The sequence below is a fragment of the Bombina bombina genome, chromosome 6 (genome assembly GCF_027579735.1).
Source record: "Bombina bombina isolate aBomBom1 chromosome 6, aBomBom1.pri, whole genome shotgun sequence".
In the NCBI taxonomy this organism is placed as follows: Eukaryota; Metazoa; Chordata; class Amphibia; order Anura; family Bombinatoridae; genus Bombina; species Bombina bombina.
Window position 1 is genome coordinate 786,748,639 of NC_069504.1, and position 15,825 is coordinate 786,764,463.

General features: G+C 36.8%; 1 protein-coding gene across 1 annotated transcript in view; it reads right to left on the reverse strand.

Moving 5' to 3' along the window:
* LOC128664614 (olfactory receptor 1-like) overlaps window positions 1-15,389 on the reverse strand; it is a 31,303-nt gene extending 15,914 nt beyond the window's left edge. Inside the window, exon 1 of the mRNA XM_053719430.1 lies at window positions 15,159-15,389. Within this exon, the coding sequence (XP_053575405.1) occupies window positions 15,159-15,389 (231 nt within the window). The remainder of the gene's footprint in view (window positions 1-15,158) is intronic.
* Window positions 15,390-15,825: the final 436 nt, after the last annotated feature.

Sequence of the window (15,825 nt, forward strand, 5' to 3'; positions counted from 1 at the left end):
CCGACGATATTTTGGATAAAAAGACACTGCTCTGACCAAAGTGAGCACACGCAGGACCACAGAGCCGAAGAAACAGTGCAGAGTAATCCCTCCTCAAGACACAGACCTGTTACACCTTACGACAGATACAAAAGAAATCAACCGATAGGCTCCAGGACCGGTATGCGTGGTAAGCTCTACGGCAGACAGTGAGTATTGACTTATTATTTTAAACCTTACGGATATTCCCATTTAAAAGGGAGAAAGACTTCATAATACTCAAAACCTCCGGTTTTTCGACAATAGATATATTAACATGGACAACACTTTGTCACTGTAATAACATCGAAAAAGGAGACAAATACCACAGGAACAGTTTATAATGTAGACTTTACCCACTATACGAAACTTCAAACAATAACAGAGATTGAGGTCGCTTATAAACTTAGGGCTCCATGTACGAAGCAGCGAAAGCTGCTCCGGAGCCTTTGCGGGGCAGGTTTGCATATGCGAGCCTGCTTCCCGCAATGTAAGAAGCAGCGGTCATTAGACTGCTGCTTCCTACACCCTACGCCACCTCTTAGGTGGCGAGGCAAAATCACTGAGAGCACGCTCGCTCTCGGTGATTGACAGCCCCTTCAGTCGCGTGATTGGTCGTGCGATTGAAGGGGCGGGCATTACAAACTCCGATGAGTGTGTAATGATACATACGGGCAAGCAGATCAACAGATCTGCTGCCTGTGTGTAGCGAAGGCGGACGGACAGCTTCACGAATTGAGAAGCTGTCCGCCCACCATTTAGTACATGGAGCCCTTAATCTATTATATTGAACTACAAATGATTACAGAGACTGAGGTCACTTTCTTAATAGTGGGGTACCCTGAATTTTTTGTCTAACAGGTCGGCTGACCGCTTTTTATACATACAACTTAAAATACCCAGATTATCTGACTTTTATTGTTTTTTATATAATAAATGCATTTTATATCGCTATTCACACCGTGTAATTTTATATTGAATAGAAAATCATAGAAACACAAAGACATATATGAATTCTAACACCTTGGAAAATTTCTTTGTCATAACATATTGAATTTTATGCACACTAATAATAATTTTAATTTTAGTTGGGATTTGCTCTTAGAGTAAATCTGTAGAGGTTTAAGCACTCTTTGCGCTATATCTCCAAACCACACATCTTTTCCAAGTGCTAATAAGCAACCTTGCAAACACTATCGTTTAAATGCCAACAATTTTAAATTGTAAAAACGGAATCCTATGCATATTGTTAACAAATCATGATCAGTCTCATAAACATGTTTTTTAATGTAAATGTTGTTTTATTCAAATGATGACATCTGCGTAAATACATATATAAACCATTGGTCTTACTCTTTGCATACTGTTCACATAATATTAATAAGAAATTTGTGGCCATATGTAAATTGTAGTCAAAATTCTTTAAAGAAAAATACACCACTGCAAGCAATAAGGAAATACTTCACAATTAAGCCACTATTCACTATAAAAGGCTTCACAATAGCACCATAGGCAGACCCTCTGATGAAGTGAACTTAGTTCACAAAGCGTGTAAGGGCATGCCCATTCCTGACGTCATTTCCGGTCCGGCGAGACCAACGGATACTTTCTGTGCAATACAACATCGCTACGGACTCTGTTACTGACAGATTTTGAATCTTAAGACATCCACCCTTCAGGACCCGCGCATCACAAGGATTATTCAGGCATTGCTTCACTGTGAGTAACCAAAACGGGGAGAGCCGTTCCTCACTTGCCATCCTAAGCAGCCTGCACCAATATCATTTTGGGCACGACACAGAAACCACAGAGTAACAAAACTATTACACCATCTGTGTCTTTTGGACATTTGCAAGCCCATTTACATATTGAATGATATCTGGAGGACGGTATCTCCTAAAACATTTTGGGATTTTTTAGTGTATACTATTACACACTTGCGATCAACAATAATATATTAAGGTCAGTGCGCCAACAAAAAAAAGGATAACTGAAAATAATTAATAATCAAATTTGTGAACAGTGATATTAAATGTGAATTAATCACAAAAAAATGAAAAAAATGACATTTCATATATAAGCAAAACAAAGTCCCAATGGAAAAACACAGCGCTCCAAAAGGCACAGTAGACTTAGCTATAATGATGTAGGAAAGATCCCAGAATCAATCTGAATGTCAATCAGAAGAAAAGATCTTGTTTGCAAGATGTGGTGGCCAGCAGCTTCTTCAAATTGTTTGTTGGTGTCCCAGAACGAAGGAATCTGTAGAAATCTATGAGGAAAAAGAAGGCGCCACCATAGTGCACGATCAATAGAACAAACACGCCAAATTGCGCAAGTATAGCTATACTTACAAGCTCCCAGACACTCGAGAAGTGTCACAGACGCCTTCTGGACTCTTAGGAGTCGTCCAGCTAACTCTCACTCTCGCCATAGCTGATCCACTCTTTCTGGATTTCACTTCAGTAACAGGATCTGTTTCTCACCAAACACAAAACACAAATGGGGACTGGCATTGTATCTCTCTAGGTTTTTTAAGGGGGGATTGGGTGGGTTTTAGAGTAGGGTTGGGTTGGTTGTGTGGGTGGTGGGTTTTAATGTTGGGGGGGATTTGTAATTTTTTTACAGGTAAAAGAGCTGATTACTTTGTGGCAATGCCCCGCAAAAGGCCCTTTTAAGGGCTATTTGTAATTTAGTGTAGGGTAGGGATTTTTTTATTTTGGGGGGGGCTTTTTTATTTTGTTAGGGGTATTAGATTAGGTGTAATTAGTTTAAAAATCTTGTAATTTTTTTTATTATTTTCTGTAATTTAGTGTTTTGTTTTTTTGTACTTTAGATAATTTTATTTAATTTAGGGAATGAATTGAATTACAGGGAGTGCAGAATTATTAGGCAAATGAGTATTTTGACCACATCATCCTCTTTATGCATGTTGTCTTACTCCAAGCTGTATAGGCTCGAAAGCCTACTACCAATTAAGCATATTAGGTGATGTGCATCTCTGTAATGAGAAGGGGTGTGGTCTAATGACATCAACACCCTATATTAGGTGTGCATAATTATTAGGCAACTTCCTTTCCTTTGGCAAAATGGGTCAAAAGAAGGACTTGACAGGCTCAGAAAAGTAAAAAATAGTGAGATATCTTGCAGAGGGATGCAGCACTCTTAAAATTGCAAAGCTTCTGAAGCGTGATCATCGAACAATCAAGCGTTTCATTCAAAATAGTCAACAGGGTCGCAAGAAGCGTGTGGAAAAACCAAGGCGCAAAATAACTGCCCATGAACTGAGAAAAGTCAAGCATGCAGCTGCCAAGATGCCACTTGCCACCAGTTTGGCCATATTTCAGAGCTGCAACATCACTGGAGTGCCCAAAAGCACAAGGTGTGCAATACTCAGAGACATGACCAAGGTAAGAAAGGCTGAAAGACGACCACCACTGAACAAGACACACAAGCTGAAACGTCAAGACTGGGCCAAGAAATATCTCAAGACTGATTTTTCTAAGGTTTTATGGACTGATGAAATGAGAGTGAGTCTTGATGGGCCAGATGGATGGGCCCGTGGCTGTATTGGTAAAGGGCAGAGAGCTCCAGTCCGAATCAGACGCCAGCAAGGTGGAGGTGGAGTACTGGTTTGGGCTGGTATCATCAAAGATGAGCTTGTGGGGCCTTTTCGGGTTGAGGATGGAGTCAAGCTCAACTCCCAGTCCTACTGCCAGTTTCTGGAAGACACCTTCTTCAAGCAGTGGTACAGGAAGAAGTCTGCATCCTTCAAGAAAAACATGATTTTCATGCAGGACAATGCTCCATCACACGCGTCCAAGTACTCCACAGCGTGGCTGGCAAGAAAGGGTATAAAAGAAGAAAATCTAATGACATGGCCTCCTTGTTCACCTGATCTGAACCCCATTGAGAACCTGTGGTCCATCATCAAATGTGAGATTTACAAGGAGGGAAAACAGTACACCTCTCTGAACAGTGTCTGGGAGGCTGTGGTTGCTGCTGCACGCAATGTTGATGGTGAACAGATCAAAACACTGACAGAATCCATGGATGGCAGGCTTTTGAGTGTCCTTGCAAAGAAAGGTGGCTATATTGGTCACTGATTTGTTTTGTTTTTGAATGTCAGAAATGTATATTTGTGAATGTTGAGATGTTATATTGGTTTCACTGGTAACAATAAATAATTGAAATGGGTATATATTTGTTAAGTTGCCTAATAATTATGCACAGTAATAGTCACCTGCACACACAGATATCCCCCTAAAATAGCTATAACTAAAAACAAACTAAAAACTACTTCCAAAACTATTCAGCTTTGATATTAATGAGTTTTTTGGGTTCATTGAGAACATGGTTGTTGTTCAATAATAAAATTAATCGTCAAAAATACAACTTGCCTAATAATTCTGCACTCCCTGTATAGTGATAGTGTTAGGTGTAATTGTAACTTAGGTTAGGTTTTATTTTACAGGTACTTTTGTCTTTATTTTAGCTAGGTAGTTATAAAATAGTTAATAACTATTTAATAACTATTCTACCTAGTTAAAATAAATACAAACTTGCCTGTAAAATAAAAATAAACCTTAAGCTAGATACAATGTAACTATTAGTTATATTGTAGCTATCTTAGGGTTTATTTTATATTTAAGTATCTAGTTTTAAATAGGAATAATTTAGTTAATGATAGTTATTTTATTTATATTTATTTAAATTATATTTAAGTTAGGGGGGTTAGGTTAGGGTTAGACTTAGATTTAGGGGTTAATAACTTTAATATAGTGGCGGCGACGTTGGGGGCGGCAGATTAGGGTTTAATAAATGTAGGTAGGTGTCGGCGATGTTAGGGACAGCAGATTAGAGGTTAATAAAATTTAACTAGTGTTTGCGAGGCAGGAGTGCGGTGGTTTAGGGGTTAATATATTTATTATAGTGGCGGCAATGTCCGGTTTGGCAGATTAGGGGTTAAAATGGTTTTTTTTTAAGTGTTTGCGATGTGGGGGGCCTCGGTTAAGGGGTTAATAGGTAGTTTATGGGTATTAGTGTACTTTTTAGCACTTTAGTTAAGAGTTTTATGCTACGGCGTTGTAGTGTAAAACTCTTAACTACTGACTTTAAAATGCAGTACCAGGCTTGACAGGAGAGAGGAGAGGGTCTACCGCTCACTTTTTGGCAGACTCGTAATACTGGCGCTATGCAAGTCCCATTGAAAAAAGAGGATACGCAACTGACGTAAGTTGATTTGTGGTATTTCCGAGTCTGGCCAAAAAAGTGAGCGGTATACCTGTACCTTCAAGACTCGTAATACCAGCGGGCGTTAAAAAGCAGCGTTGGAACCGGCCAACGCTGCTTTTTAAGCCTAACGCCAAACCCGTAATTTAGCCTTTGGTTTTTAATGTTTGTACCTAATTAAAGGACATTTTAATTTCTCCTACCATAAGTGAATCGAATATATTCTTCAGACACATATCCCTCATTTATATAAGGGATTCCACCATACTCCATAGAGGAGAAGGAAAAAGTACCACTCCAAGAATTTCTACCATACCCCACAGAGGAGACGATATATAACCATACTTCAGGAGGCTATTAGGAAGAAATACCATACTCCAACAGGCAAAGGAGAGGATAACACCTTTAACACAGATAGGGATTAATATCCCCTCCATGCAATCCACATACCTCACATGTTTGAGGTTGAATCAGGTGAGCACTACTCCACCATTTATTATTATACACCTCACATACTGCACCATAAGTTGTTTTCTTATTTTTTCTCCCTTTTATGAGCGCTGACATCTGGAACCCCTAACTTTACACTCCAAACCAGTTTTCCATTGGTGATAGTGGAATCCTCAGATGTAGCAGCCATTGAAATAAACCAGGAGGAATTTTAAAAGCATATTAACATTTGCTACTCACACAGCGCAAGTTCAAAATACCTATTGACTATATATAAATACAGGTAGCCCTCAGTTTACGCCAGGGTTAGGTTCCAGAAGGAATGGTTGTAAATCGAAACCGTTGTAAATTGAAACCCAGTTTATAATGTAAGTCAGTGGGAAGTGAGGGAGATAGGTTCCAGGCCCCTCTCAAAATTGTCATAAGTAACACCTAATACATTATTTTTAAAGCTTTGAAATGAAGACTTTAAATGCTAAACAGCATTATAAACCTAGTAAAATAATCACACAACACAGAATATATAATTAAACTAAGCAAAATGAACAAAAACATTTGCTAAACAGCATTATAAACCTAATAAAATAATCACACAACACAGACTTCACTTGCATTTTTCTGCAAACAGTTCTTTCTATGCATTCCAATCTGGACTGATTTATAGACAAGAAGATCTTGTTCCTTTGAAATCTGCTCGATAGCTCAGGTCTTGTTAAACTGATTAATTTCAGCTTGCTTGGCTTTTTCTGCAACACAAACGGACAACTCCACCTACTGGCTGTTTTAATAAATGCACTGCTTCCCAATGCTTTTCAATAGCAGTCACATGACTGGAAAAAAAGGTTGTTATTCTGAAACGGTGTAAATGGAACCGTTGTAAAACGAGGGCCACCTGGATCCAAGCACTCACTGTAGGTGTGTGTTGCCTGGATGCACTCTATGGGAGATAGGCAGAAACTTTCATGAAAAGAAGAGGCACTCACAGGACTTAATTAACACAAAATGTATTAATAGTTCATCAGTTCAGTCAGTCAACGTTTCACTCCTCACAGGGACCTTTATCAAAAATGTTTCTCAGTAAGAGAGTGTATATTGTATTCAGCTGTGCCTATATATATATATATATATATATATATACACAACTCCATCTAATACTAATGTTAAATGTATATTGAGTGCTGTATTTAATTACATAAAGTAGCAACAACTGCTTTTCTAAAATGTAATATTGAATCTGTGCAGTGTGTGTGTATATAAAGTTTGCTAAAGGAAATCATTTGAAATAGGTTTTCTTAAATATTTAAAGATACAGTAAAAGACGTATAATTCGAATTTTGCATTCTTTAACAGTTTTTCGTCTCTACTTTTTGTAATACTTGTCCCAATCATTATGTGCTTGCTAGTGTTCATAGTGTGATGTTTCTACCACAGAAATATTTTCTTTCCGTTTCCTTTAATGATAAAACTTAAAGGGACATGAAACTCATTTTTTTTCTTTCATGATTCAGATAGATCATACAATTTTAAACAACTCTTAACTAACCTTTGTTGAAGGAACAGTAATGCACCAATGACAAGAGGCATGTGCAACCACCAATCAGCAGCTTCTGAGCCTACCTAGGTATACTTATCAACAAAGGATACAAAGAGAACAAAACAAATTAGAAAATAAATAAATGGTAAAGCTATTTAAAATTGCATGCTCTATCTGAAGCATGAAAGAATTGTAAAATAAAAATAAAAATTGGGTTTCATGTCCCTTAAATTATGCAAAAATTAGACAGAAAATGTTATACCACCTGCATTTTGAAAGGGATAGTAAACACTAAAAATGTTATTGTTTAAAAGATAGATAATCTCTTTATTTACCATTCCCCAGTTTTGCATAGCCAACACTGTTATAGAAATATACTTTTTACCTCTGTAATTACCTTTGTTCTAAGCTTCTGCAGACTGCCTCCTTATCTTAGATCTTTTGTCAGACTTGAATTTCAGGCAATTAGTGCTGACTCTTAAATAACTCCATGTGTGTGAGCACAATGTTATTTATATGAAACGCATTAACTAACGCCCTCTAGCTGAGAAAAACTGTCAAATGCATTAAGATAAGAGGCAGCCTTCAAGGGCTTAGAAATAAGAATATGAGCCTACCTAGGTTTAGCTTTCAACTAAGAATACCCAAAGAAAAAAAATCAAATTTGATGATAAAAATAAACTAGAAAGTTGTTTAAAATTACATGCCCTATCTGAATCACAAAACTTTAATTTGGACTTTACTATCCCTTAAACTTAATGAAAAACATAAACTTTTATATATATATATATATATATATGTGTTTATATCCGAATTCGAATGTTAGAATGAATGTTATTGTAGAAATTCGATTTACATAATAGAATGTTGATAAGAACGAATATTCTTAAAAATTCGATTTTCGAATGCTATTTACAGTTTTCGAATGTCACATTCGCATTCGAATGTCACATTCAAATTCGAATGTTACATTCGGATATCACATTCGAATTCGAATATTACATTTATAAAACACAATTGTAGACTAGAAACACTATTTCGAATGTCACATTCGAATCGAATATCACATTCGAATCGAATATCACATTCGAATCAAATGTCACATTCGAATTTGAATATTACATTTATAAAACACAGTATTAGACTAGAAATACTATTTCAAATTCGAATATTACATTTATTAAACACAGTTGTAGACTAGAAATACTATTTCAAATTTGAATATCACATTTGAATTCGAATGTCACATTCAAATTAGAATATTACATTTCGAAATTGAATGAATACATAGCTAAACATTCTATTATTCGAACGAATATTTTCTAATTTAATTGAAAAATTTGAAAACGAAAATTCGAAAATAGAATGTTAGAATGTTATATAAACATTCGAAATTCGATTCGAACGAACAAATGTATCAAAATTCATTTTAAATTTCGAATTTTTAGAAGCATTCGCCCATCCCTAATATATATATACATTTAACAAGCTGCTGAGGTACCTTTGGCGCCCTTGCAGTGCATTATAACCAGTGGTAGTCTCCTTGACACTAATTAAGAAGTTTGGGTTTTAAGTCTACGGCTTCCTAAACTCTACTCTACCTCAGAGGTGGTGACTTTTAAAATCTCATTGACTGTATTCGTTTTTGTTGACTGACAGAGCAGGGGGCTGCTCTGAACCAGCACTTGCTTGTGCATTATTTAAAGAACATAAAACACAAAAATGTTCTTTCATGATTCAGAGAGAGTGTGCTACTTTCTAACTGACTTCTTTTATCAAATTTCCTTCTTTTCTTTTGGTTTATTTCGTTAAAGAGAGCTCAGGGGCCTACCCATTTCTGGATTACTATATGACAGCAGTTTTGCAAGATCACTAGATGGCAGAACTATTTCCTATTATGTAGTGCTCCAGACACCTACCTAGGTTTCTCTTCAACAAAGAATATTGTACGAACAAAGCAAATGTTATAATATAAGTAAGTTGGAAACACTGCTCATCTGCTGTCTACTCGCCAATAATATAAGTAGAGAGGTTCCCTAACTGGGAAACCGGACCCTGCCCTTCTATAAATAGAGTCTTTTATGTCAAACACAATTTAATTAAATAAAATTACTCTAATTAGTTCTAGAAATAAAATGTAAACAGTATATATTTCCCAAAGTGATTATACTAAAGTGAAATTAAAGAAAAAAGACTCTGCTCATGTCCTATTTGTAATAGAGCAATAGTCAATAAAACTTAATACTTCTTTATTATAAACAGACTAAAAACAAAGCAACATTCTGGGGAGATCCCTTATTCACGCATAACTTGTTTACATACAAAGGCTTCTTTTTAAGCTTCAATTTTCGTGCCACAAGGCCCGGGAAGAAAGTTTAAAAAGAAGCCTTAAAAGGATCTCCCGAAATGTTGCTTTGTTCTTGGTCTGCTGCTAATAAAGATGGATTAAGTTTTATGTTTAGGAACAGGTATGCACTACTCAGAGCAACAATTCATATTTGTATTTATTTTACAAAGTGTAATTAAAATTGTAATATATGAATAAAGTTATACATAATGCAAATATCAAAAAGACTAGTAATTTGTAAATATAGTCATTATGTATAGCTTTGTCAATATCATGGTAAAGAATGGTAAAACTTTAAAATGGAGCTAAAATTGCTTCTGGGTATATGATATAATTTTAATATATAATTTTTAATTAGTTATGGATTGAAAAAAAAAGAAAAGAAAATTTAATAATTAAACATGTTTCTGCATGGACACTAAAGTCTTTTTTTTATATGTGTATAGTATTTTTGATCAATTAAATACACTGCAATAGATATATATGCAAAATAAATGTTTTTGTTATGAACTCTATGGGCTCCATTTAGAAAGAGCCGAACAGGCAGGGGCAGACATCTCTGCCCCTGTCTGCCTGGCATCATGGCTAGCCGGGAGCAATTTACCATTGCACAATTCGCCATGGGGATTTAGAAATACCACTCTACAGTTGGTGTAGCAGGTTCAGAAGTTTGATGGCCGCTACTTGTTAACTCTCGGCGGCAGGTTCGCTCGTGTGAGACTGCTGCCAAAGGCGTTCTGAGGCTGTATTTGCATCTTCTTAAATGGAGCCCTATGTGTAGAATGTTGCAAGATCAGAATTCCGGATACTACATGAAATATTCTAGGCTCTTTTTCAGAGTTGTATTACGGGGGAAAAATGCAAATAAATAATGATAATATGAAACGAGTATATCTGTAAAACACAACAAATGGAGCGCACAAAAGATCTAAGTGCAGTATTAAAAGTAACAATTTATTTTCAAACATAAAAACTTATGCACTCACAAAGGTGCCCTCAAACATATGAGGTATGTAGCTGCGATGATAAAAGTCACTTTGGCCCTTCCAAGCCGTTCAACCAGGCAATCACACTGGGTCCGTCCGTTTTCCAAACTCTTTGTCTCAGTCACAAGTCTCCCAAAAGTATTGTGTGGTCCTTTAAGGCTGTAACATTCATATGGCTAACAGGGTGAGAGAGTCTTAGGAGTTGGAGGAGATTGTGTGAAACAACTGCACAGCAGAACTGTAATAATGCCGGCTTCAGTCTGACTACACTGTGAACACACTCACGTCTCCTCGGTACAAACAATGGGCGCGGCTACGCCCCTTGAGTGAACACCAGTGGGATGAGAAGGAGCAGTACTTCTATCACATTGAGGATCAAACGACTTTATTGGGACTAAGTATTGCTTTTCAACACTTTTATGTTTTAGATACATTTATTTTGCTTTTGAACATTTGCCGTTTATTAACTATTTATTGTACTTTATTTATTCATTTATTTATTATTTGCTATTTTTAGAATAGACTTGTGCATGGTCGAAAAATTTGTTTCATTTCGGTTCGATTCAGATTTTTTCGAATTTCGTTTCGGATCCATTCGAATTCGGAAAAATTTGAATTAATTAGTTTCGGATTCGTTTCGGATTCATTCGGATTCGAATAAATTCGGCTGGATTCGGTTCGGTACGGTTCGGAAATTCGGAATTTCGGTACGTGTTAGGTGGGATGTGCTGTGTATTAGACTAGTATTATGTACTGTATATTAGGTGTAACCCATAGCAGAGTGATATAACCTAATATACTGTACAATACTAGTGTAATCTATGGCCATCCGAATTTACGAATAAATCCGAACTAATTCGGATTTATTCGGTAGATTCGGTACTACCGTAATTTGGAAATTCGAATCGATCTGAATCTCCGAATTTAACAAATTCGCCCGAATTTGGATTCGAAACGAATCGAAACGCACATGTCTATTGCATATATCCATGTAAGCGGGTGTATGTGGCGTTTCCTGTACTTTTTTCTTAAATAATGATAATATGTTGTATTTTTTTTAACTAATAAACATTTTATGGGAATGTAGTTTTTACTTTGATTTTTTTTAAGTGAAAACTGTTTAGACTTAAACTATCTGGAAATTTATTTTGTATACTACACTTCATATTCTATATTCTTATTGATTGATTTGGATTACAACCCACAGCTGCATTGGTGGACAGGGATATGAATAATCAAGATATAAAACTATGGCACAAATCACTTGGGACAGTGGATTATGGAATAGATTAAAATTCGGAATATTTGTATATAGGCATCTGTAAAAAGGGACAGCTTGGAGAGGTGATGAGACTAAGAGTACACAACAGTATCTTTTGTCAATTAGGCAATATTTTCATGTCATGATACAACATATACATACAGCCTTAAGGTAGTTTTATATCATTTTTAATATGTTTGTATATATATATATATATGAGATATAATGTGACCGCACCACCCTTTTTAGAAAATATGCTCAGGCACGGGATAAAGTCCGGTCACAGACTATATAATAATAATAAAAAATCAGAAATCCCAGCCAATGAGTCTTAGAATAAAGAAGTTTTTATTCTTCAACAAAAGATATGATCAGAGTGATCTTTCACACAATGCAATTATAACAAACATCGAGGAAACATCTGATGTAAGTTCACTCAGATCCACACATACCCCATCCACCAAACACATCCGTGTCCAACAATCAGCATAAATTATGAAAAAAGAAAACATCAGAAAATAAAAATAGTATCCAAAGTGAGAACTTCACTGACACTCCCAGGGCGTCCCCAGGGAGTGAAACTAGACACCACCAAAAAAGGACTATATTAAAGTTAGAACCCTTGAGAGTGTCCGCTAGATCCGTAACTCTGTAATATTATATGAACCAAGAGTGTCTCGTAATGTTGCGGATACTCCTAAAACAAGAGTGTCTCGTTATGTTACAAATCTTCCAACTGTAGAAATGTGTGATCACTTGAAAACATAAGCAAATATCTTGTTGCCAATATACGAAAGCAGTCACAGGAAACACAACATGTTACAGTATTTGTACTCCATAATGGTTAATTCTGGTAAAGACCTCAATGACAAATCTTGTAGTTATGATAATGTTACGGTTCAAATGTCCCTTTAACCTGACATGCTTCTGGCCATGTAATGTATAGTGGGGAGCTGTAAGCGTAATTTCGGCCCAAACACACACTCTCTTGAAACTTCACTCACGGTATCCTACACTACATCATATGTGTAATTCCTTACTGAAGAGGATACAGTATATTCCACAGTTAGCTTCTACCCAAGCTGCGAGTATCTCATACCCTCATGGCAGCTTGTGGCCTTTGATGTGTTGGAAACAGAGGAAATGCATAAACAACAGTGTTACCTCCTTCAGCGTATGTGTGCTTTTCTAGGTAATACCGTGAGGCTCGGTTCTCGCCGTCTATCTTCAGTGTGGTTATCGGGACCCTCCAATATAGAATTCTAGTCTCACCTCACAATTTCTATGGCTCAGACAGCAGGATAAGCAGGTCTCTGTGGTGGCGTCTAATCGTTCCGACGCGCGTTTCGGGACTCCGCCCCTTTCTCAAGGAATTTACAGGTAATGGTGGGGAGGTGCAATTTAAGCAAAATCGTATGTATCCCTATTGGCTAATCGCATACACACCTCCACTCTGACATCACGCTATACACATGCATTTTTGTTATCATTGCTTAGTTAGAAAACGAATATATCTAAGACTCACGAATGGCTATTAGTTACAGCCGGATGAACATTATCGAAGTTGAACAACCACCGCACTGTTAATACCGCAATAAAGTGCCAATGCCCGACACATTCCAAGACAAAACTCGCATATCCCACCGAATATGTAATCAAAACGAAACAAATGCACGGTAAATGCTTAAAAACTTTTTTACCGTTCACAACAATTCTCAATTTCAGCTTTATGATAGCTATCATCAATCACAACTTAATGGATAAACTCCCTGTCACTGGTATTCTGCATACAGGATGCCAGTGAGGGTTGACTTATATTTAATGTCATATGTGGCGGCTTAGCATCGGGGATCCCTGTACCGGATACCCTACTTGAAAACAGATTAAAAAATAAACCTCTTAAAAATTAAAGCTTAAGTTGAACTGAAATATATCTCCCACACAGAAAGACGTATCACACGGGTCTCAGAAGAAATCTTTCTTACCTTATTTAAAATTAATTCGCGAAATTGTATTTTATTTGACAAATGAGTCACACAGAAGAAATTCATCCCTATACAGTCAATAATATTTTCAGGATAGATAGTGGATTTCCAGCTACTTCTATAAATAGGGAACTGTACATCATATATAATATTTGCTTGTCACAAGACCATATCAAACCTATCCTACGTCTTGTCATGAGTCACGAACGTATTAATTGTTTGATCTTGGGATCCAAGGTGGCAGTGTTTTAATCCATTCCTTTTTCTCTTCCATTATTCATATCTTAAATAAGAAAACATTCTATTGATACCTACAGGAATGTGAGAAAGCAACTCACCACTTAGAGACTGAGAGCATTATGGCTCAAATGAAATTTCCCCAGGAAATGTCTCTATTAAGGCCTTTGGGGACCATGGTATCTAATTGTCTGATCCATTGTGCTTCTTTGCAAAATAATATTTTTTGTCTGTCCCCTCCTCTACGTAAGGGGAGGACTCCATCAATGACTTGAAAACGTAACTGACTCTTGTTGTGTGCCAATCGAGTAAAATGATGGGCCACAGGTGCATCTTTGTCATCCTTGCCTATGGCTGCTTTATGTTGACGTATCCTATCACGGACAGTCTGCGTGGTCTCTCCTACATATGACAGGCCACACGGGCACTTAATGACATATATGACATATTTAGAATTGCAGGAGAACCTTCCATTAATTGGAATCCTTTTGCCTGAAAGAGGATGAGTGATATGATCCCCTTGTAACATGGAATGACAAAGAGCACAATTCATACAGGAAAAAGAGCCTTTCTTAGTGACTGTAATGGGTTTTCTCATGGTACCCCAATCAGCCCGTATAAGTTCATCTTTCAAGTTTCTATTTCTCCTAAAAGAAAATAATGGAGTCTCATTGAAGATCTTACCCACGTGTATATCCTCTCTTAACAGGTGCCAGTGTTGTAGTATTATCCTTTTGAAGACTTTACTATGTGATCCAAAATGGCTCACAAAGGGCACCGAAAATTTTTTGGATTCACGAGTGGTCTTGCTCAGTAGGCTGGCCCTGTCAATATTCAATACTTTATTCATATTCTCTTCCAGAATTTGCATTGGATAACCTCTATCTAAGAATTTTTTAGACATTTCATCCAATCTCTGTAAGCAAATTATTGGATCATCCACAATCCTTTTGGTCCGCAGAAGCTGGCCTAATGGAAGGTTTTTAATCAGAGAGGGGGGATGGAAACTTTCATACCGTAAGGTATTATTCCTATCCGTTTCTTTAGAGAATAAATCACTTCTGAGTTTGTGATCTACAATCGATATCATAGTGTCTAAAAAGCTTACTTCAGACTTGCTTGCTTCTATGGTAAACTTTAAAGATTCATGTGCTGAATTGAGTTTTGATACAAATTGTGTCAAGCCATCGTCACTGCCAGTCCAAATAAAGAAGATATCATCTATGTAACAATACCAGCCCAAAATGGACTTCTTGTAACCTTCATCCCTGTAGACCACATCCTCCTCGAATTTCCCTACAAAGAGGTTCGCATAAGTCGGTGCTACATTTGAGCCCATTGCCGTGCCTTGTTTTTGGACATAGAATGTATCTTCAAATAGGAATTTTTTTTTCATAAAGAATGATCTTAAAGAGATCTTTAATGAGCCTTCTTTCACTCGGGGAATATAGGTTGTCCTTGTCTAAGAAATAGAATATTCCCTCGATTCCTAACTCATGAGGAATCGAAGTATATAGGCTGGCTATATCCATTGTTACAAGCTGGCTATTCACGGGAACTACCAGCGATGATATTTTGCACAAAAAGTCAGTCGTATCCTGTAGATACGAACTTAAATAGCCTAATAAAGGTCTAGTGAGTTGATCCAAGAATACTGCAATCGGTTGAAACATTGAATCAGTGCCTGCGACAATGGGTCGACCCGGAGGGTCAAGGAGTTTTTTATGTATCTTGGGTAATACATAAAACACCGGTATAATCGGATGTTCTTTAAT